Raw genomic sequence first — 23,189 nt, forward strand, 5'->3', positions numbered from 1 at the left:
GCAAAGGAGAGGGCATACAAGGAAGCAAAAATTAGTGGGAAGACAGAGGATTGGGAAGTTTTTACAAAACTTACAAAAGGAAACTAAAAAGGTCATTAAGAGGGAAAAGATTAACTATGAAAGGAAGCTAGCAAATAATTTCAAAGAGGATACTAAAAGCTTTTTCAAGTATATAAAGAGTAAAAGAAAGGTGAGAGTAGATATAGGACCGATAGAAAATGATGCTGGAGAAATTGTAATGGGAGATAAGGAGATGGTGGAGGAACTGAACGAGTATTTTGCATCAGTCTTCACTGAGGAAGACATCAGTAGTATACCGGACACTCAAGGGTGGCAGGGAAGAGAAGTGTGCGCAGTCACAATTACGACAGAGAAAGTACTCAGGAAGCTGAATAGTCTAACGGTAGATAAATCTCCTGGACCAGATGGAATGCACCCTCGTGTTCTGAAGGAAGTAGCTGTGGAGATTGTGGAGGCATTAGCGATGATCTTTCAAAACTCGATAGATTCTGGCATGGCTCGGGAGGACTGGAAGATCGCAAATGTCACTCCACTATTTAAGAAGGGGGCAAGGAAGCAAAAAGGAAATTATAGACCTGTTAGCTTGACATCGGTGGTTGGGAAGTTGTTGGAGTCGATTGTCAAGGATAAGGTTACAGAGTACCTGGAGGCATACGACAAGATAGGCAGAACTCAGCATGGATTCCTTAAAGAAAAATCCTGCCTGACAAACCTATTAGAATTTTTTGAGGAATTTACCAGTAGTCTAGACAAAGGGGATGCAGTGGATGTTGTATATTTGGATTTTCAGAAGGCCTTTGACAAGGTGCTACACATGAGGCTACTTAACAAGATAAGAGCCCATGGAATTACGGGAAAGTTACTTACGTGGATAAAGCGTTGGCTGATTGGCAGGAAACAGAGAGTGGGAATAAAGGGATCCTATTCTGGTTGGCTGCCAGTTACCAGTGGTTTTCTACAGGGGTCCATGTTGGGGCCGCTTCTTTTTACATTGTACATCAACGATTTGGATTATGGAATAGATGGCTTTGTGGCTAAGTTTGCTGATGATACCAAGATAGGTGGAGGGGCCGGTAGTGTTTAGGAAACGGAGAGTCTGCAGAGAGACTTGGATAGATTGGAAGAATGGGCAAAGAAGTGGCAAATAAAATACAATGTTTGCTTATGCACTTTGGCAGAAGCAATAAACGGGCAGGCTATTATTTAAATGGGTTGAGAATTCAAGGTTCTGAGATGCGAGGGGACTTGGGAGTCCTCGTACAGGATACCCTTAAGGTTAATCTCCAGGTTGAGTCGGTAGTGAAGAAGGCGAATGCAATGTTGGCATTCATTTCTAGAGGAATAGAGTATAGGAGCAGGGATGTGATGTTGAGGCTCTATAAGACGCTGGTGAGACCTCACTTGGAGTACTGTGGGCAGTTTTGGCCTCCTTATTTAAGAAAGGATGTGCTGACGTTGGAGAAGGTACAGAGAAGATTCACTAGAATGATTCCGGGAATGAGAGGGTTAACATATGAGGAACGTTTGTCCACTCTTGGACTGTATTCCTTGAAGTTTAGAAGAATGAGGGGAGACCTCATAGAAGCATTTTGAATATTGAAAGGCATGGACAGAGTGGATGTGGCAAAGTTGTTTCCCATGATGGAGGAGTCTAGTACTTGAGGGCATGACTTAAGGATTGAAGGGCACCCATTCAGAACAGAAACGCGAAGACATTTTTTTAGTCAGAGGGTGGTGAATCTATGGAATTTGTTGCCACGGGCAGCAGCGGAGGCCAAGTCATTGGGTGTATTTAAGGCAGAGATTGATAGGTATCTGAGTAGCCAGGGCATCAAAGGTTATGGTGAGAAGGTGGGGGAGTGGGACTAAATGGGAGAATGGATCAGCTCATGATAAAATGGCGAAGCAGACTCGATGGGCCGAATGGCCTACTTCTTCCTTTGTCTTATGATCTTATGAAAATTAAGAGGACAAAAAAGAAATAAGAGATACCCTTAGCAAAAAGGTAAAGAAGAATTCTTACGAGATTCTATTAGTATATTAAGAGCATAAATGTAACTGGGGAGAGGATAGAGCTCCTTATGGTGATCTAATGGTGACCTAGTTGGGTATTGCGGAAAACAAGGGGTCCTAACACAAATATTTGCATCATCTTTAGCCATGAGTGAGGCACAGAAAGACTGGAAAATGACTAACGTTGTGCCTTTATTTAAGGAGGGCTGCAAGGACATGTCAGACACCTACTGGCTGCTCGGTCTGACATCAGCAGTGGGAAAATTAATGCAGGGAATTCTGAGAGACAGGATCGACGTGAATTTGGAAAGTCAGCATGGCCGTCTGTGTGAGAAATCATGTCTCACAAACTTGTTTTTTTTTTAAAGAGGGGATCTGGGCATGGTGGTGGGCATTGTGTATATGAACTTTAGCGAGGCTTTTGAGAAGGTCCTACATATCAGGCTGGTCCATGTGATATCATATGAGATTCTGAGTGAACCACCTAATTGGATTCAAAATTGGCTTGGTGGAAATAGTCAAAGTGTGGTACAGGTCACTGGATTGCCAAATTAGAGGTCCTTGACTGGTAACGTTTTGCAGCGATTTGTACCAGGTCTCTTGTACAAATCAGTACTGATGAGGGGTCTCAGCCCAAAACATTGACAGTTTCCTCTTTTCCATAGATGCTGCCTGTCCTGCTGAGTTGCTGCAGCATTTTGTGTGAGTTACCTTGCTTTTTCAGTGTCTGCAGATTCTCTCGTGTTTGGAGGTCTCGAGTTGTTTATCATATATGTGATTAATTTGTATGAGAATATAGTTGACATAATTAGTAAGTTTGGTGATGCAGTGAACAGTGAAGAAGGTTGTCCAAGTTTACAACAGGACTTAGAAGAAGTGGGAAGTGGCCCAAGGAATGGGATATTGCATTTAACTTGGAGAAGCGTGAAGTGAATCATCTTGGGAAGTTAAGCCAGGACAGGATTTACACATGAAACGACAGGGTCCTCAGGACTGTTGAAGAACAAAGCGACCTTTGGCTCTAAGTACATAATTCCTTGAAAGTGGAAATGCAGGTAGACAAGATGGTGAAGAAGCAGCTGGGACATAATTTGAACAGTTATATCGTATGTGGGTAAGACATTGCCCAGCATATTGTGTGCATTCTTCTTGACCAGTCTAAAACTAAAAGGCATAGGTTTAAGTGAGAGAAGGATTTAAATGGGACCTGAGGATGGTAGAATAAGGAATGAGCTGCCAGAGCAATTGGTAGAGCTATGTACAATTGCAATGTAGAGCTGTGGACAGTTTCATGGATAGGAAAGGTTTGGAAGGATATGAGCTTCGTGAAGGCATATGGAACTAGCTCAGAAGGCATGCTGGTCAGCATGGACAAGTTGGTCTGAAGAATTTGTTTCCAGATTTTAGCCTTATGATTCTCTGACTTTTGGAGATTTTCAGTCAGTGCCATTGTGACTGTCTTAGTTCTTAAGCAGAGCTAAGATAAGAGGTTGACTTGCTTCTATTGCAGCTCCATGTATTCTGAAGTAACTGATGAAACCAATATGGGAACAGCAGATTCTTCCACAGATTGGATAGGAATGCCTGACTGGGTGGGTCGTGTCATCAATATCATTTGTAATGCTCCTGACTTACTTTGAGAGGACTCATATGTAGATTCTCAAAGTGGGGATGCTGCATTTTTTCTTTTTCCATTTTGACACTCTCCATGTTGAATAATATTTGGAAGAAGCACTTAAGTAACAGTGACAAAGAATGTAAGGTGAGTGAAGAACTATTAATATTCATCACCAAGTGTGGCCTGGAGACACACACTACAGTCAGAACTAGTTGAGTTCTGAAAGGCATGGTTGTCAGATTAGATCAATGGCAGGTATTGAGTGAACCAACACAAAGGACATCTGGAACCTGAAAACAGATTAAGACAGTAAGGTTAACAACCATTTCCCCTTACCTCCCACCCTATCAACTCCATCAGTCCCAGCAGAAACACCACCACCACCACTTGTTTAAATCTGCAAATTTTAAAATTTGGTTTCCACTTGCTGAAATGTTCCAAAATTTTTTTAAAGTATTTAATGATTCTCGTATTGTTCCAAACTAAGTAACTATTTTATACCTGCTCTTTTCTGTTTTGTATTCGTGTTCTGAGCTTGTATCCTGATACCTTGTGTTGTGAGCCTACTTGTAGTATCTTTATTGAAAGCATTTGGAAACCAAAATAACATTATGTTCCCTTTATTTTTATCTTGTTTTTTTCTTCACCAAAGATTTAAATAAAGTTGATCAACTCTCATTTTTAAAATCTGTACTAACTACTATATTTTAAGATTTTAGATTGTCTTTTTATTGGATCTTCTGTGACCCATTTCATGTATTGGAGAATAAGTCCATTGGCATAATTCTCTTTATCCAATGAAGTTTTATAAATAGCTTTTGCCATCTATCATCCATTGATTTTAATGTGTGGAAACAGCCCACCTGAGATAGGAATTTTCTTTCTAACTGCATTTCTCGGGTTGATGTTGAAGATAATCCAAGAAAATAAAATTATAATCTTATACTGTAGTAGTTTAACTGGCATGCTGTCAGCTAAAATACATTTTTCTTTGCTGCTCTATTTATTATCATAAATATGATAAAATAAATCAATTCCATATGTAATGTCAATTTTGTTTTTTTTCAGTTAATTGAATACCTCGAAGTTCAATTTGGTGTTGAGGTGCAACAGGTTCATATTCACAAAATGAAGTATGCTTTTGAGATATGGTCAGCAATGATGTTCTCTCCTGAGTTTGATGCCGAGGTATAGTTGCATAGGATGTTCCTCTTCTGGATATGACACAAAACAAATTTAAAACATTTTCTGTTTTCATTTAGTAACATGAACACATTACTCGGGTTTCCAGGCGGGTACAGGTGTCAATTTTAACCGATGTTTCGATGACAAACTCCGCCATTTCCATCAGGGATGATGGCTAGGCATGCTGATGGTATATATACTCCTCTCGTCATCCGTTCCTCCTGATAGGTTAGTCCCCAACCAATCAGGTTTCTGCTGTTCCACCTTGTATTCCAGTTCTTACTTAAACAAGACCTTACTCTTTGTTAAAATTCTTATTCTCTCATCTTACTTCAATGGCTTCCTTCACCAGGTGGTCCCAAAAACCATTGCCACGGCACAGTAGTTTTGTGCCGTTGAAGTCAATCCCATGGCCTTTGTGTATGCAGTGTTTTGCTACTGCAATTTCTCTGCGTAACCCAAATGGATACACCTCCTATGCTGCCCTGTGCACCCCATCTGGCTAATATACGCTGCTCTGCATTCACAGGGAATCCTGTAAATGCCTTCCTAAATCCCAGCTTACCTTTGACCCGTATAAACTGGGATTTGTGCCTCCTTACGGGTTCGTGGATGGTATTAAACCAGTATTTCTTCAGGATCCTGGTGACTCTTTCAGAAACCATGGAAATAAATATGTTTTAATAACCATGAATTTAACCCTGGTCATGCAACATCATAGAAAGAGAAAAACAGGTAATATCTCACATTGATGAACTTTCATTGACCTCAAATATTGATCCTGGTTTTCTATTTTCACCAATGCTGTCTGACTAGCAATTTGTGTTGCTGTTTCAGGTTTCCATTATTTGCCATATTTGGTTTTTGGAGCTGAATTTATACCAATTAAGAATGATACAGCTAATGTATAGATAAAATTATGCAAAGGATTGACACGAAGATGATGGTTAAAAAAACTCCCAGTCTATATTCCATAGTCTCAGGCTTAGATCAGTAAGAAAAGGAAAACTCTACACTGAAAAATATTCATTTTTGATTAGAGTATAAATCTATTTTAACAGGAATATCATCCCTTCAAAGAATTGTTGGAAGATTGTGGGAAGAAATTTAAACCGGTGAGGGAACTTGTGAAGAAAATTCTGGGACAGTCCTCACACACAATTCCTGCTATAGGTACAGTTCATCTCAGCAGAATGAAAATCATTTGTGATGTGACTGTTAAATTGAAATCCATTTGTGCTGCACTTCAACTGAATGCTGAAAATAAATGTAATTGCTTGGACAGGTATTTTATCAGATCTAAGGGTAATCAATGTGGTGTCTAGCACTTTAAAAGTGCACAGGCAGGGCAACTGGGCTCATGAAAATATTAATTTAATAATATTTTCATAAAGAAAAGAGATATTTATGCACACATACCAACAGAAACCAACTTGGATAAAAACATAATATGAAAAACTGATGTTATTCAGTAAGTAAGAGACACATCTGATCTCCAGAACTGTGAATACTAATCTGGAATGGATACTTGTGATGAATTAGGTCCTTAGTCTAAATGAAAGTAACTGAAAGTAAAATAAAATAAAAAAAGATGAAATAAAATCCAAAAGCATATCATGAACCGTGGTGTAGAAGGGAAAGAGGGAGAAGAGGGGAGCGGTAGAAATAAAGGACTCAATAATCAGAGGAACAGATGGGAGATTTTGTGGATGTGAACGGGACACCCAGGTGGTATGTTGTCTCCCAGGTGCCAGAGTCAACGATGTCTCAGATCGCATCCACAGCATTTTCGAAAGGGAGGGAGAACAGCCAGATGTTTTGGTACATATTAGGACCAATGACATAGGAAGGAAAAGCAAGGAGGTCCTGAAGAGAGGACTTAGAGAGTCTTGAAAGGACACTGGCCAGAAGAAGGCAATAGCAAACCATTTCTGTGGAAAAGCTAGCCAAGAACAATCATGGTCATGATGGATGGAAGACCATGGTCACCCACATCATATGGCACAGCACAAGATGATAATGATATGGTAAATCATGGAGGAATTGGCACTAATCCATGTGGCACACCACTCATCATAGGCCCCCAATCTGAAAAATAACCCTCTGGCTGCTTCCACAAAACATTTTACTATTCTTTTGGCTAGTTCACCAAGGGTCTTACCTTCCAGACCAATTCACTATGTAGCACTTAGCAAAAACACCATGCTAAAGTTCACAAAGACAATATCTACTACCCTTTTGTCATCAGTCTTCTTGGTCACCTTTTCAAAGATCTCAATCAAATCTGTGACACACCATTCCCCACGCACAAAGACATATTGACTGTCTTTAATCAGTCCTTTCCTTTCAATATTCAGGTAGATTCTATCTCACAGAATCCCCTCTGGTAACTTACCCATCACTGATGTTAGCCTAACCAGTAGTCATTCCCTGGTTTTTTTCTTGCAAGCTTTCTTAAATAAAAGTATAACTTTAGCCACCTTGGAATCTTCTGATACCTCACCCATGATTAAGGAAAATACAAATACCTCTGCCAGGTTTCCAGCCCTGTTTCTTCCCACAATGTTGTAGAATACACTTGGTTAGGGAATTATCCATCTTTATGCGCTTCAATACTATCAACACTGCCTCTTCATAAAATCTGTTTCAGAATATTGCTGTCCTCTAGGCTGAATTCCTTAGCCTCCATGAGCTTCTTCATGATAAATACAGACAAAGAAGTGTTCATATGTGACCTTGCTCATCTCCTATGACTCCAGATGTAGACAACAACATTGAGATCAGTGGGTTGGCTTCTACAACCCTCTGTGGATAGGTTCACCAGCCCTTGAGTGAAAATATTTCACTTCATCTCAGATCTAATTGTATTGCCCCACATCCTGAGAGAATAATCACTCATTTCTTCCCCACAGTCAGCTTCTTTAGCAATGTTAGAATTTTGCATACTTCAATGAGATCCCCTCTCATTCCTTATACGTACAAACCCCCATCAAGAAAACCTCCGCACATCTGACAGCCCTGCTATCTCAGGAACCTTCCCTACATTTCCTTTATGTCCAGATGTGAGATGTGGTCTTGTAAAAGCCCTTTGGAATTGTAGCAAGACATCTTTGTCTTTTACTCAAAACCTCTTGAATGGAAGGCCAGTATACCATTTGTAATCTTGTTGCATTAACATTTTTACTATTATTGATTGGTACACAATGATTTAAGGTTTCTCAATAAACCTTATGAAGCACTCGATGAAAGATCTCAGCCCAAAATGTCAAATGATTATTCTGCTCCATAGATGTTGCCTGACTTGTTGTTCTTCCAGCATTTTGTGCATGTTGATCAATAAATCTGCTTTTACACTCTTGATACTACACTCTTGATGGTTGTCGAAACTATTCTTTCAAGGCTTACAATTGCAAAATTCATTTTCAGTTTGTTTCGGTATCCTCGTCTAAGAAGTTTGGAGAAAATTCCTAAAGACTGTGGATTATGATTTCTGCTTTTACTCCTTCAATTTAATGGTTCTATGGAGAAGAATGTGCCAGTTAATACAAAAATAACAGAAATCAGTAATAGAAAATGCTTAGCAATATCTGTGATGAAAGAAATACTGTGGATGATAAAATGCTTTGAATATATTCATGTCAATTACTGATAATCTCACCTTAGCTTCTTTTTTCATAAACAGAAATAACTAGGCTACAAGTTATGTCATGTGTAACATTATGCAGCAACAGTTAGTTGCTTATTTCAGATCACTTACTCTGTCAGTTATTCTCTTGTTAAATACTGCAGTTAACGTGAATACTTTAGTTTGAGGTGTTGGAAAGCCTGGATCAATGGTCTTAAGGTCTTTCAAGACCATCAACACAATTGGGTATAACAGTCCTATTACATATTTTATATCATTGATGTCCTCTCTAAACATTAATTCTGCTATAAGTTGTATGAATTTTAGAACATGATTGCATCCTAATTAACTCTGTTTGGTTTCTTCTTGTAGGTCTTGCTATTCTGGAGGATTTTGCCTCCAGTGAGCATCGTTTTGTTGATCTGATGAGCATGTGCCAAAGTCTTGAAGCTGAGTTCAGCAATCTTCTAAGAGATGATGGTGTATTTTTGTACCCATCTCATCCAAAAATTGCACCCAGACACCATCACCCTAAGTTGATGCCTTTTAACTTCGCATACACAGGTAAATTACAGAGAGTTGAATTTCTTTAAACATAAAATCTCAAATAAGATGGTACAAATGCCATTTCTTATGATGAAGAAAGTATATTTTGCGGTTTTTCTTGCCAAAGTGTACAAGTTATAGGATGGTGATGAATATTGCTAGGTCAGGTTGAGGCGTTTGTGTTACAGTGCTCACCATGCTTGGCACTTAGCTTACAGACACTTCATCACCAGTCGAGGTGACATTCTCAGTGTGCATTTGTTGGTGTTTTCCTCTCGGAGTGCGCCCACTTATATAGGCCCTCATTTGCTTGCCTCAGTCCTGATTGGCTACCCCTTCAGTTGACCTACCTCAAACTGGCAGTATGGAGACAATTTTGCTGATCTTGGTACATGAAGACCAAGAAGGACACCACTTAAACTGGGACACTGCAGAGGTTCTGGGCAGGTGAACATGAAGCAGGCATGAGAATTTTTAGAAGCATGGTTAACTCCGTAAACAAACATATTGAAATAGAGCCATCCATGGACCCCTCAGAGCCAAAGAAACGTGAGCCAATAGAGTTCAAAGGTCAACCGAAGAGGTAGCCAATCAAGACCAAGGGAATCAAATGGAGACCTATATAAATGAGCACTCCAAAAGATAAACACCAACAACTCTGCACTGAGGATATCACCTCAATGGTGATGTAATGTCTGCAAGCTAATTGCCAAGCTTGATGAATACTGTTACATCAAAAAGTATAATTTCAGAACCTGTCTTGTTTTTGGTTGTAATTATAAGTGTAAACAGCTTCATTTGAAATTTTAGAATAAAGTCAGAGAGTTGTAAAGCACAGAAATTGGTTCTTCACCCCATCAAGTCCATGCCAACAGTTTTGTCCCTTTATACTGTTCCCTTTACTGTCACTAGATATGTATCATTCTTTTGGCGCAGGTGTGACCTGTACAAAAAGGATGGGTTACACTTGAATCCCAGGGGGACCAATATCCTGGCAGGGAGATTAGCGGGGGCTACTGAGGTGACTTTAAACCAGAATGGTTGGGGGGGGCAGGAATCAAATTAAAGAGGCTAGGTGTGAGGAGGTTAGTTCACAACAGGGGGATGGGAACCAGTGCAGAGAGACGGGGGTGTAAAGTGAGGGTAGAAGCAAAAAGTACTAAGGAGAAAAGTAAAAGTGGCAGGCCGACAAATCCAGGGCAAGCATTAAAAAGGGCCACTTTTCAGCATAATTGTATAAGGGCTAAGAGAGTTGTAAAAGAGCGCCTGAAGGCTTTGTGTGTCAATGCAAGGAGCATTCGTAATAAGGTGAATGAATTGAAAGTGCAGATTGTTATTCATGATTATGATATAGTTGGGATCACAGAGACATGGCTCCAGGGTGACCAGGGATGGGAGCTCAACGTTCAGGGATATTCAATATTCAGGAGGGATAGACATGAAGGAAGGGGAGGTGGGGTGGCGTTGCTGGTTAAAGAAGAGATTAACGCAATAGAAAGGAAGGACATAAGCCGGGAAGATGTGGAATCAATATGGGTAGAGCTGCGTAACACTAAGGGGCAGAAGACACTGGTGGGAGTTGTGTACAGGCCACCTAACAGTAGTAGTGAGGTCGGAGATGGTATTAAACAGGAAATTAGAAATGTGTGCAATAAAGGAACAGCAGTTATAATGGGTGACTTCAATCTACATGTAGATTGGGTGAACCAAATTGGTAAAGGTGCTGAGGAAGAGGATTTCTTGGAATGTATGCGGGATGGTTTTTTGAACCAACATGTCGAGGAACCAACTAGAGAGCAGGCTATTCTGGACTGGGTTTTGAGCAATGAGGAAGGGTTAATTAGCAATCTTGTCGTGAGAGGCCCCTTGGGTAAGAGTGACCATAATATGGTGGAATTCTTCATTAAGATGGAGAGTGACATAGTTAATTCAGAAACAAAGGTTCTGAACTTAAAGAGGGGTAACTTTGAAGGTATGAGACGTGAATTAGCTAAGATAGACTGGCAAATGACACTTAAAGGATTGACGGTGGATATGCAATGGCAAGCATTTAAAGGTTGCATGGATGAACTACAACAATTGTTCATCCAAGTTTTGCAAAAGAATAAATCAAGGAAGCTGGTGCACCTGTGGCTGACAAGAGAAATTAGGGATAGTATCAATTCCAAAGAAGAAGCATACAAATTAGCCAGAGAAAGTGGCTCACCTGAGGACTGGGAGAAATTCAGAGTTCAGCAGAGGAGGACAAAGTGCTTAATTAGGAAGGGGAAAAAAGATTATGAGAGAAAACTGGCAGGGAACATAAAAACTGACTGTAAAAGCTTTTATAGATATGTAAAAAGGAAAAGACTGGTAAAGACAAATGTAGGTCCCCTGCAGACAGAAACAGGTGAATTGATTATGGAGAGCAAGGACATGGCAGACCAATTGAATAATTACTTTGGTTCTGCCTTCACTAAGGAGGACATAAATAATCTTCCAGAAATAGTAGGGGACAGAGGGTCCAGTGAGATGGAGGAACTGAGCGAAATACATGTTAGTAGGGAAGTGGTGTTAGGTAAATTGAAGGGATTGAAGGCAGATAAATCCCCAGGGTCAGATGGTCTGCATCCTAGAGTGCTTAAGGAAGTAGCCCAAGAAATAGTGGATGCATTAGTGATAATTTTTCAAAACTCGTTAGATTCTGGACTAGTTCCTGAGGATTGGAGGGTGGCTAATGTAACTCCACTTTTTAAAAAAGAAGGGAGAGAGAAACCGGGGAATTATAGACCGGTTAGCCTAACGTCGGTGGTGGGGAAACTGCTGGAGTCAGTTATCAACGATGTGATAACAGCTCATTTGGAAAGTGGTGAAATGATCGGACAAAGTCAGCATGGATTTGTGAAAGGAAAATCATGTCTGACGAATCTCATAGAATTTTTTGAGGATGTAACTAGTAGAGTGGATAGGGGAGAACCAGTGGATGTGGTATATTTGGATTTTCAAAAGGCTTTTGACAAGATCCCACACAGGAGATTAGTGTGCAAACTTAAAGCACATGGTATTGGGGGTAAGGTATTGGTGTGGGTGGAGAATTGGTTAGCAGACAGGAAGCAAAGAGTGGGAATAAACGGGACCTTTTCAGAATGGCAGGCGGTAACTAGTGGGGTACCGCAAGGCTCAGTGCTGGGACCCCAGTTGTTTACAATATATATTAATGACTTGGATGAGGGAATTAAATGCAGCATCTCCAAGTTTGCGGATGACACGAAGCTGGGTGGCAGTGTTAGCTGTGAGGAGGATGCTAAGAGGATGCAGGGTGACTTGGATAGGTTGGGTGAGTGAGCGAGCAAATTCATGGCAGATGCAATTTAATGTGGATAAATGTGAAGTTATCCACTTTGGTGGCAAAAATAGGAAAACAGATTATTATCTGAATGGTGGCCGATTAGGAAAAGGGGAGGTGCAACGAGACCTGGGTGTCATTATACACCAGTCATTGAAAGTGGCATGCAGGTACAGCAGGCAGTGAAAAAGGCGAATGGTATGCTGGCACTTATAGCGAGAGGATTCGAGTACAGGAGCAGGGAGGTACTACTGCAGTAGTACAAGGCCTTGGTGAGACCACACCTGGAGTATTGTGTGCAGTTTTGGTCCCCTAATCTGAGGAATGACATCCTTGCCATAGAGGGAGTACAAAGAAGGTTCACCAGATTGATTCCTGGGATGGCAGGACTTTCATATGAAGAAAGACTGGATGAACTGGGCTTCTACTCGTTGGAATTTAGAAGATTGAGGGGGGATCTGATTGAAACGTATAAGATCCTAAAGGGATTGGACAGGCTAGATGCAAGAAGATTGTTCCCGATGTTGGGGAAGTCCAGAACGAGGGGCCACAGTTTAAGGATAGAGGGGAAGCCTTTTAGGACCGAGATTAGGAAAAACTTCTTCACACAGAGAGTGGTGAATCTGTGGAATTCTCTGCCACAGGAAACAGTTGAGGCCAGTTCATTGGCTATATTTAAGAGGGAGTTAGATATGGCCCTTGTGGCTTTGGGGGTCAGGGGGTATGGAGGGAAGGCTGGGGCAGGGTTCTGAGTTTGATGATCAGCCATGATCATAATAAATGGCGGTGCAGGCTTGAAGGGCTGAATGGTCTACTCCTGCATCTATTTTCTATGTTTCTATTCCATGCCTTGCTTTTGGCATACACCAAGGAAATTAATTGGGCTATTTAGCAGTTTTGGACTTATGTAGATCACCTACATCTGCCTCAGAATGGAGCGGCATTCTTTTAGAATGAAGATGAGGAAAAAGAGAGGTAAATCTATGGAATTCTTTGCCATGGGCAGCTTTGGAGGCCAAGTCTTTATGTATATTTAAGGCAGAGGTTGATAGGTTCTTGATTGGTCAGGACATGAAGGGATACGGGAAGGCGGCAGGAGATTGGGGCTAACAGGAAAATTAGATAAGCCATGATGAAATGGCGGAGCAGACACAACGGGCCAAATGGCCTAATTCTGCTCCTGTATCTTATGGTGTTACGATCAGCCAAGTTTCTTCCTTATGCAGTAGGCAGCATTTTTTCTTGAGTATTATTTTTAGGTTTGCATAAAAAGCAAAGTATGCTTCATTGTTATTTATTCCTTGAGTTTGCTGTGTTCAAGTTAAAATACTGAACAACTTTCTCATTTATTCTTTTCAGTCACAGGGATGATATCTGAGAGATGCTTCAGAAAGACAGCCACCAAATTAGTAATCATTTTAGCTCGGTTGGATTGATTCAACCTTCTTTTAAATTTAGATTTAAATTTAGATTTTACATGTTTTTAAGAGTACAACTGAATGCAGAGTTTTGATACAGCCTTTTATTAACAGGAACTAGTTAATGGTATCTGATTCTGCAGGTCTTTCTTCGAGGTAAAATAGTGACTTCAAAAATTCTCAAGAACATTTTCTCATTGCATCATGAATACTTGCTGAAGTTCTGTTTTTGATAATTAATTTGGGATTATTCTTGGTGTTAGTCACTCACTTCGGTGCTTTCTAGTTTATGTGTTTAACTTCTTGCATTTTTTCTCTTGACTTGCAATTTTTATTGAAGCAGTTTCATTTAATTAATTTTTTTAACCATGTGGGAAGAGAGTGGAGAGTAACTTGAATTATGGAAAAGCAGATGTTGTGGAATTATATTGTTAACTTTAAAAACCTAAATGTCAGGAATAACAAAGAGCCAACAGGTAACATTAAGCAACACACATCAAAGTTGCTGGTGAACGCAGCAGGCCAGGCAGCATCTGTAGGAAGAGGTGCAGTCAACGTTTCAGGCCGAGATCCCTCGTCAGGACTAACTGAAGGAAGAGTGAGTAAGGGATTTGAAAGTTGGAGGGGGAGGGGGAGATCCAAAATGATAGGAGAAGACAGGAGGGGGAGGGATGGAGCCAAGAGCTGGATAGGTGATTGGCAAAAAGGGATACGAGAGGATCATGGGACAGGAGGTCCGGGAAGAAAGACAAGGGGGGCGGGACCCAGAGGATGGGCAAGAGGTATATTCAGAGGGACAGAGGGAGAAAAAGGAGAGTGAGAGAAAGAATGTGTGCATAAAAATAAGTAACAGGTGGGGTACGAGGGGGAGGTGGGTCCTAGTGGAAGTTAGAGAAGTCGATGTTCATGCCATCAGGTTGGAGGCTACCCAGACGGAATATAAGGTGTTGTTCCTCCAACCTGAGTATGGCTTCATCTTTACAGTAGAGGAGGCCGTGGATAGACATGTCAGAATGGGAATGGAATGTGGAATTGAAATGTGTGGCCACTGGGAGATCCTGCTTTCTCTGGCGGACAGAGCGTAGATGTTCAGCAAAGCAGTCTCCCAGTCTGCGTCGGGTCTCGCCAATATATAAAAGGCCACATCGGGAGCACCGGACGCAGTATATCACCCCAGTCGACTCACAGGTGAAGTGTTGCCTCACCTGGAAGGACTGTTTGGGGCCCTGAATGGTGGTAAAGGAGGAAGTGTAAGGGCATGTGTAGCACTTGTTCCGCTTACACGGATAAGTGCCAGGAGGGAGATCAGTGGGGAGGGATGGGGAGGACGAATGGACAAGGGAGTTGTGTAGGGGGCGATCCCTGCGGAATGCAGAGAGAGGGGGGGAGGGAAAGATGTGCTTAGTGGTGGGATCCCGTTGGAGGTGGTGGATGTTACGGAGAATAATATGTTGGACCCGAAGGCTGGTGGGGTGGTAGGTGAGGACCAGGGGAACCCTATTCCTAGTGGAGTGGCGGGAGGATGGAGTGAGAGCAGATGTACATGAAATGGGGGAGATGCGTTAAGAGCAGAGCAGGTAACATTAACATGCTTTTATTACAAACATGAGAAAATCAACAGATGCTGGAAATCGGAGGCAACACACCCAGAATGCTGGAGGAAATCAGCAGGTCAGGCAGCATCTATGGCAATGAGTAGATAGTCGATGTTTCAGGCCAAGATCCTTCATGAGGAATCTTAACCCAAAACATCAACTGTTTATTCTTTTCTGTAGATGCTGCCTGGCCTGCTGAATTGCTCCAGCATTTTGAGTGTGTTGCTTTGGCACCTAGTTATATTTTACTTCTTTAAGTTTTTTGCATTGATAATTTAGAAGAATTTTAGAGATTTTTCACCCGAAATAAAGATCCTATTCTTTCAATTATTTTACAGTGTAAGCTTCATTTAAAAGTTTGTAATTAATTATGTTTGTAACTTCCTGTTTTAGCTATTTTTAATCTGCTTGGACTGCCAGTGACTCAGTGTCCCCTTGGGTTGAGCAAACATGGACTGCCAGTCGGAATTCAGCTTGTAGCCAATCACCATTGTGACCACCTTTGTCTAGGAGTGGCTCGACATTTGGAGAGTGCCTTTGGTGGCTGGCAAAATCCAGGCGCTCCCTAAATATATTTCAAATTAATTTGTTCCTGCTTAAACAATATTTATTAAATATTGCTACTCAATAAGAGATACAAAACCAAATTTCAATATTTTCTTCTTCAAGAAATAATCACATTCTATCAGTTCAATAGCAATGCAAATGAGAAATATAATTTTGGCAGAGCACTGTTGCATATAGTTTTACATTGCTCCCATTTTAGTACCTTTCAACTCTAATGGATAAATCTGTACACTGTATCAAACAAGTTGTATTAATAATGCAAAGTTGTGTATGATCATTCATTCTATCAGTTGCAGTTAAAGCTAATCTAGTACACTCAAAGTTTTCATTAAAGTTTTCTTCTAAAAGAGTACATACCTCTAGAATTCTTTTATGAATTGCAGGATTTAATTACTCTTTTCATAACCTGAAATTTAGCAGATTTTTTTCTTTTGACGTATTAAAAAATCATTACAGTCAGTTTAAACAGTTTTGTGTAGATCTTTTTCATTATTTGTAACCTTTCAGCAAAACTGTTTCTTACATTGTTTTGCTTTGTAACTTCAAAACTTTAAATTAATTCAAAGGAAGACATGAAAGTCTGAAATTTGAGTCTAACTTTGTGTTTACTTTACGTCAGGTACACATGTATCATGTGGTAGCATGGTGACATATGCAATTAACATATTTTTACATATAAATTCTAATTAATTTTTAAAAGGAACAAGAATGCTTAATCAACCAATACATATACACGATCATTCAATATTACTGAAATATTAACTACACAACAGTACTCCCTGCTTAGTTATAAACCAGCTCAAAAGAGAATGCTTCTCAGCTATATACACAGTATATTGTATAATACAGCTACTATATATGGACATTCACAGCATAATAAATATTTAAATTGTCCCATTCAGGCTTAATGAATTCATTGCTGTGGAGGATTTTCTACTCTTGTGGGATAACATCTTTCCTGACAAGTCGGATCACTCTGCTAGGCGGGTGAGACCTGTGGCTGTGGAAACAATCTCAGGTTCTGGAGCCTCCTCCATGGTGGTTGTAGGAGTTGACTCTGAGACTGCAGGAAGTGGTTCAGACAGTGGTAGCACCTTTCTCCTCCTCTTCTCTCTCTGGATCCACTTCAATCCTTTTCTGTTCCTTTCTCATATTCCTTCTCTCCTTCACACTACTCTCTTTCTCATTCTGATTCTTTCTCTCCATTTCTTCCCTCCTTTTTCTTCTTCTTGATTGTGCATCTTGATCTTAGGAAGGTCCTTTAGTTTACTGGAGTGTTCTCCTATTAATCCTTCTATTGTTCCCTATACAATCTGATTTCAGCCCTTGGTTTCCATATCCACAAAATCATCTGACAAATACTCTGTTTTCATATCTCCATTGACTCCTTTGTTTTTGGCCTTCCATTTATCCAGCTGAGCTTTGGTCTTTGCATCTACCTTTACAGACATCCCACCTCTCCCGGAAGTTCCGGGAGTCTCCCGCATGTCGATAGTGGCTCCCTGACACCTGGAAATTATATACAATATCCCAGAAATAGATTTTTTTGAGAGGGAGAGGGAGAGCGAGCATCCTGATTTGTCTCTCTTCGTGCTGAGAGTGGTCCCCAACCACGAGGCCACGAGGAGACGATATGATTTGGCGATATATGTCAGCTGCACCTTTCCTCATTCCCTGTCACGCACTGTTGAATTTTAACACATGCGAGGTCATCAGTGACCCAAGGCGTGCAAAGGAATGGGTCTGTGACCCATTTGTGAATGTCCTCGGTGAATCATCCATGTCAGCGCGGGAAAAAAATCAACTCCTCGAGCTTGCAGATGATAGCGGGCAGAAAAGTATATTTGACATAACATCTCTGCCGGCATTCTGGATCAAAGTCAAGGCTGAGTATCCTGAGATAGCCACGAAAGCACTAAAAACGTTGCTTCCATTTCCAACATATCTCTGCGAAGCGAGGTTTTCTGCAATGAATGCAACGAAAACTAAATTGCGGAATAGACTGGACATAAGGAGCCCCCTTCGAATATTGCTGTCTCCCATCACACCTCGATAGGACCATCTTGTTGCAGGAAAACAAGCCCGGGGCTCCTACTGATTCAGCGATATTGGTGTGTTGCAATGATTTTATATGTTCATACGAGGAAAATATGCGCTGTGTGTTTAATATCCAAACATTACTTAAAATGTTATGATGCTATTGACTTATAAGTGACTTATAATTCAATGGTCCCCAACCTCCGGGCCACAAAGAATACAGCAGTGGCCGGAACGCACCCAGTACATCTTTAAGAAAAAAGCTGAAATAAACAAATTAATTAATTATGTGCAGCCCGGCACATAAATGTCGGCTCAGATCAGAGGCGATTGCCGATTGTGTCGTCTCTTATCTGGGCCGACATTTACGTGCCGGGCGGCACCTAATCAATTAGCTTGTTTATTTCGGCTTTTTTCTTAAAGATGTGCTGGGTGCGTTCTGGCTACCGCTGTACTGCTGCATTCTTCACGGCCTGGAGGCTTGGAACCGCTGTTATAATTGACTTAACACTATATTCATGCGAGGAAAATATGCGCTGTGTGTTTAATATTAAATTAGTTAGATAAACCCCTTTAGAAATGAAATTGATTGTATTAGCCTCTTACAAGTGACTTATAGTTGACTTTTCACCTGTATTCCGGTGCCGTTTAACACCAATCCCCCCACCCCCCACCCCACCCAGGGCCGGCCAGTCCATCCACTAGAATATCATCAAGTTTAAACCGGTCCGCAGTGCAAAGAAGGTTGGGGACCCCTGATTTAAACTAGCTGGCTAGCTGCTAAGGAGCTACGCTATTGATGTCCTACGTGATGAGGCCAAACTCCCTGTAGACTTGCTTAAAGTTGTAGTAGAATAAACATGATAATATAATATAATATAAGTACATATTTTAATGTCACATTTGCTGCATATACCCAACTTGGTTTACAGATTAGACAAAATCAAAGTATTACATACACCCTTGGAGGTCGACCAGGGTTGTGGAGGGGTGCTACCTCCCTGAAATGAGTTTTTGCAGGGTGGGATGTCTGCCTTTACAAGCAGCTTTTTGTCTCCCACTTGAAGCTCATGCAATTGCCTTAGTCTGTGCAGAACAGATTCTAGTTCTTTGTACTCGCAAAAGCCGAATGCTTGCAACTTTCCTGAAGCTCCTTGAACTCTTTTCCAGCTTAAAACCAATCCACATTTTGCAAGTAACTACCAGTTCAACATATCAGGAGGTTTCTTAGGTATGTTGCTGGAAAAACTGTTGTAGTTGCACCACTGACTTTATCACTTTCACACTTCAGGCCAGATTCTGACAATGCAATTTTGTTCACTTTCATTCCTGACTGCAACTTAATTGCATGTCTGTCTGCAGTTTCCATTGATACAGTAATTTGAACTGATCTTTTAACTATACACTGTTCTTCAGTTAGGAGTAGTTTTTGAATGCTTTCTTTAAAGATTCCAGAAACCAGACAATTTCTCGGTGTATAGTTAAGCCCATTACCAAACTGACAATGCTCAGGTAAACTCCTCAATTCAGCCACATACACTGAAATGGACTCCACTTCTTTCTGAAACAACAGGAATTCTGCAGGTGCTGGAAATTCAAGCAACACACATCAAAGTTGCTGGTGAACGCAGCAGTCCAAGCAGCATCTGTAGGAAGAGGTGCAGTCGACGTTTCAGGCCGAGACCCTTCGTCAGGACTAACTGAAGGAAGAGTGAGTAAGGGATTTGAAAGTAGGAGGAACGCAGCAGGCCAAGCAGCATCTGTAGGAAGAGGTGCAGTCGACGTTAACGCAGCAGGCCAAGCAGCATCTGTAGGAAGAGGTGCAGTCGACGTTAACGCAGCAGGCCAAGCAGCATCTGTAGGAAGAGGTGCAGTCGACGTTAACGCAGCAGGCCAAGCAGCATCTGCAGGAAGAGGTGCAGTCGACGTTAACGCAGCAGGCCAAGCAGCATCTGTAGGATTCATTTCCAAGCCTCTCAATTTGGACCTTCTGAGGATCCCAGGTACTCACATTTTATTGACTCTGCCTCTCGCCGCTTCTCCCGTCAAGCTCTGAAGGCGACCCTCTCCGCCATGAGGAGGTATTTGGTGTCCCTATCCCAGACCCTTCCACACCTTCGGGACACTTTCTTCGCCATCTGTAATGGTCCTGCCCGTTATTTCATCTTCCGTCGGATTCACGCCTGCAATCGCCGTTTTTTTGACTTTGTCACGTTAGGCAAAGATCGCAAGATCCTACATCTACGGACTCCAGAGCCTGCCAGCCCCGACGCTAGCAGGCATGAACTTCAGCTTGCCATTGATCTCGGCGGCTCCAACACCTCAGGGCATAATCAAAACCCAGACTCCAGCAACGACCATGGACACCTTCACAGCGATTGCGCAACCACCAACTGCGACGCCAGCCTTGAACTCCAGGCCGGGTCTTTATGTGCTGCTGTTGTGACTCCCGTCTTCCCTTCCCCCACCACCACTCTGCAGCCCCGTCTTCCTCAGATCCCACTGTCAACTCCTGGGCCCTCAGAGGCTCCATCTTCCTCTCACCCCAACCCTCCCCTCTCCATTGACACCCCCAGCCTCCCACCTCCCCACTCTGATCCCAGCTTTCATACGTGCCGGGTCTTTATCATCCCCTCCAACCTTCAACTGTCAGAGGCAGAGCGCTCTGTCCTCAGTAAGGGCCTCACCTTTGTCCCCCTTCACTCACACCTCAGCGAGTTCCGTGTTCGCCATGATGCGGAACTTTTCTTCTGCCGTCTCTGTCTCTGAGCCTACTTCTTCGGCAAGGACTCTTCCACCCCCACCGACGACCCCTTCTCCCGTCTTCAACCCGCCTCTTCTTCATGGACATCCCGCTCTGGTCTTCTGCCTGCTCTGGATCTCTTTATCGCTAACTGCCGACGGGACATCAACCGTCTCGACTTCACCGCACCTTGTCCCCATTCCAACCTCACTCCTTCGGAATGCTCTGCTCTCCACTCCCTCCGCACTAATCCTAACCTTATTATTAAACCCGCCGATAAGGGGGGGTGCTGTTGTAGTCTGGCGTACTGACCTCTACCTTGCCGAGGCACAGCGACAACTCGCGGATACCTCCTCTTCTTTACCCCTCGATCGTGACCCCACTAAGGAGCACCAGGCCATTGTCTCCCACACCATCACCGACTTTATCCGCTCAGGAGATCTCCCATCCACTGCTACCAACCTTATAGTTCCCACACCCCGCACTTCCCGTTTCTACCTCCTACCCAAGATCCACAAACCTGCCTGTCCAGGTAGACCCATTATTTCAGCTTGCTCCTGCCCCACCGAACTCATTTCTGCATACCTCGACACTGTTTTATCACCCCTTGTTCAATCCCTTCCGACCTATATTCATGACACTTCTCACGTTCTTAAACTTTTCGATGATTTTAAGTTTCCTGGCCCCCACCGCTTTATTTTCACCATGGACGTCCGGTCCTTATATACTTCCATCCCCCATCAGGAAGGTCTCAAAGCTCTACACTTCTTATTGGATTCCAGACCTAATCAGTTCCCCTCTACCACCACCCTGCTCCACCTAGCGGAATTAGTCCTCACTCTTAATAATTTCTCCTTTGGCTCCTCCCACTTCCTCCAAACTAAAGGTGTAGCTATGGGCACCCGTATGGGTCCTAGCTATGCCTGCCTTTTTGTTGGGTTTGTGGAGCAATCTATGTTCCGTGCCTATTCTGGTATCTGTCCCCCAATTTTCCTTCGCTACATCGACGACTGCATTGGCGCTGCTTCCTGCACGCATGCAGATTCGTTGACTTTATTAACTTTGCCTCCAACTTTCACCCTGCCCTCAAGTTTACCTGGTCCATTTCTGACACCTCCCTCCCCTTTCTGGATCTTTCTGTCTCTGTCTCTGGAGACAGCTTATCCACTGATGTCTACTATAAGCCTATTGACTCTCACAGCTATCTGGACTATTCCTCTTCTCACCCTGTCTCTTGCAAAACCGCCATCCCCTTCTCGCAATTCCTCCGTCTCCGCCGCATCTGCTCTCAGGATGAGGCTTTTCATTCTAGGACAAGGGAGATGTCTTCCTTTTTTAAAGAAAGGGGCTTCCCTTCCTCCACTATTAACTCTGCTCTTAAACACATCTTCCCCATTTCACGTACATCTGCTCTCACTCCATCCTCCTGCCACCCCACTAGGAATAGGGTTCCCCTGGTCCTCACCTACCACCCCACCAGCCTCCGGGTCCAACATATTATTCTCCGTAACTTCCGCCACCTCCAATGGGATCCCACCACTAAGCACATCTTTCCCTCCCCCACTCTCTCTGCATTCCGCAGGGATCGCTCCCTACACAACTCCCTTGTCCATTCGTCCCCCCCATCCCTCCCCACTGATCTCCCTCCTGGCACTTATCCGTGTAAGCGGAACAAGTGCTACACATGCCCTTACACTTCCTCCCTTACCACCATTCAGGGCCCCAAACAGTCCTTCCAGGTGAGGCAACACTTCACCTGTGAGTCGACTGGGGTGATATACTGCGTCCGGTGCTCCCGATGTGGCCTTTTATATATTGGCGAGACCCGACGCAGACTGGGAGACCGCTTTACTGAACATCTACGCTCTGTCCGCCAGAGAAAGCAGGATCTCCCAGTGGCCACACATTTTAATTCCACATCCCATTCCCATTCTGACATGTCTATCCACGGCCTCCTCTACTGTAAAGATGAAGCCACACTCAGGTTGGAGGAACAACACCTTATATTCCGTCTGGGTAGCCTCCAACCTGATGGCATGAACATCGACTTCTCTAACTTCCGCTAGGCCCCACCTCCCCCTCGTACCCCATCTGTTACTTATTTTTATGCACACATTCTTTCTCTCACTCTCCTTTTTCTCCCTCTGTCCCTCTGAATATACCTCTTGCCCATCCTCTGGGTCCCTCCCCCCCTTGTCTTTCTTCCCGGACCTCCTGTCCCATGATCCTTTCGTATCCCCTTTTGCCTATCACCTGTCCAGCTCTTGGCTCTATCCCACCCACTCCTGTCTTCCCTTATCGTTTTGGATCTCCCCCTCCCCCTCCAACTTTCAAATCCCTTACTCACTCTTCCTTCAGTTAGTCCTGACGAAGGGTCTCGGCCTGAAACGTCGACTGCACCTCTTCCTACAGATGCTGCTTGGCCTGCTGCGTTCACCAGCAACCTTGATGTGTGCCACTTCTTTCTGATTCTGCTTATGAAACCTAAAGTGTTCC

At 42.7% G+C, this 23,189-nt stretch overlaps 1 protein-coding gene across 1 annotated transcript in view; it reads left to right on the forward strand.

Moving 5' to 3' along the window:
* LOC140204123 (fatty-acid amide hydrolase 2-like) overlaps positions 1 to 16,225 on the forward strand; it is a 77,118-nt gene extending 60,893 nt beyond the window's left edge. Inside the window, exons 8-11 of the mRNA XM_072270494.1 lie at positions 4,721 to 4,840; positions 5,899 to 6,010; positions 8,835 to 9,026; positions 15,740 to 16,225. Of these exons, the coding sequence (XP_072126595.1) occupies positions 4,721 to 4,840; positions 5,899 to 6,010; positions 8,835 to 9,026; positions 15,740 to 15,915 (600 nt within the window). The 3' untranslated portion in view covers positions 15,916 to 16,225. The remainder of the gene's footprint in view (positions 1 to 4,720; positions 4,841 to 5,898; positions 6,011 to 8,834; positions 9,027 to 15,739) is intronic.
* Positions 16,226 to 23,189: the final 6,964 nt, after the last annotated feature.

Source organism: Mobula birostris, chromosome 10 (genome assembly GCF_030028105.1).
Source record: "Mobula birostris isolate sMobBir1 chromosome 10, sMobBir1.hap1, whole genome shotgun sequence".
In the NCBI taxonomy this organism is placed as follows: domain Eukaryota; kingdom Metazoa; phylum Chordata; class Chondrichthyes; order Myliobatiformes; family Myliobatidae; genus Mobula; species Mobula birostris.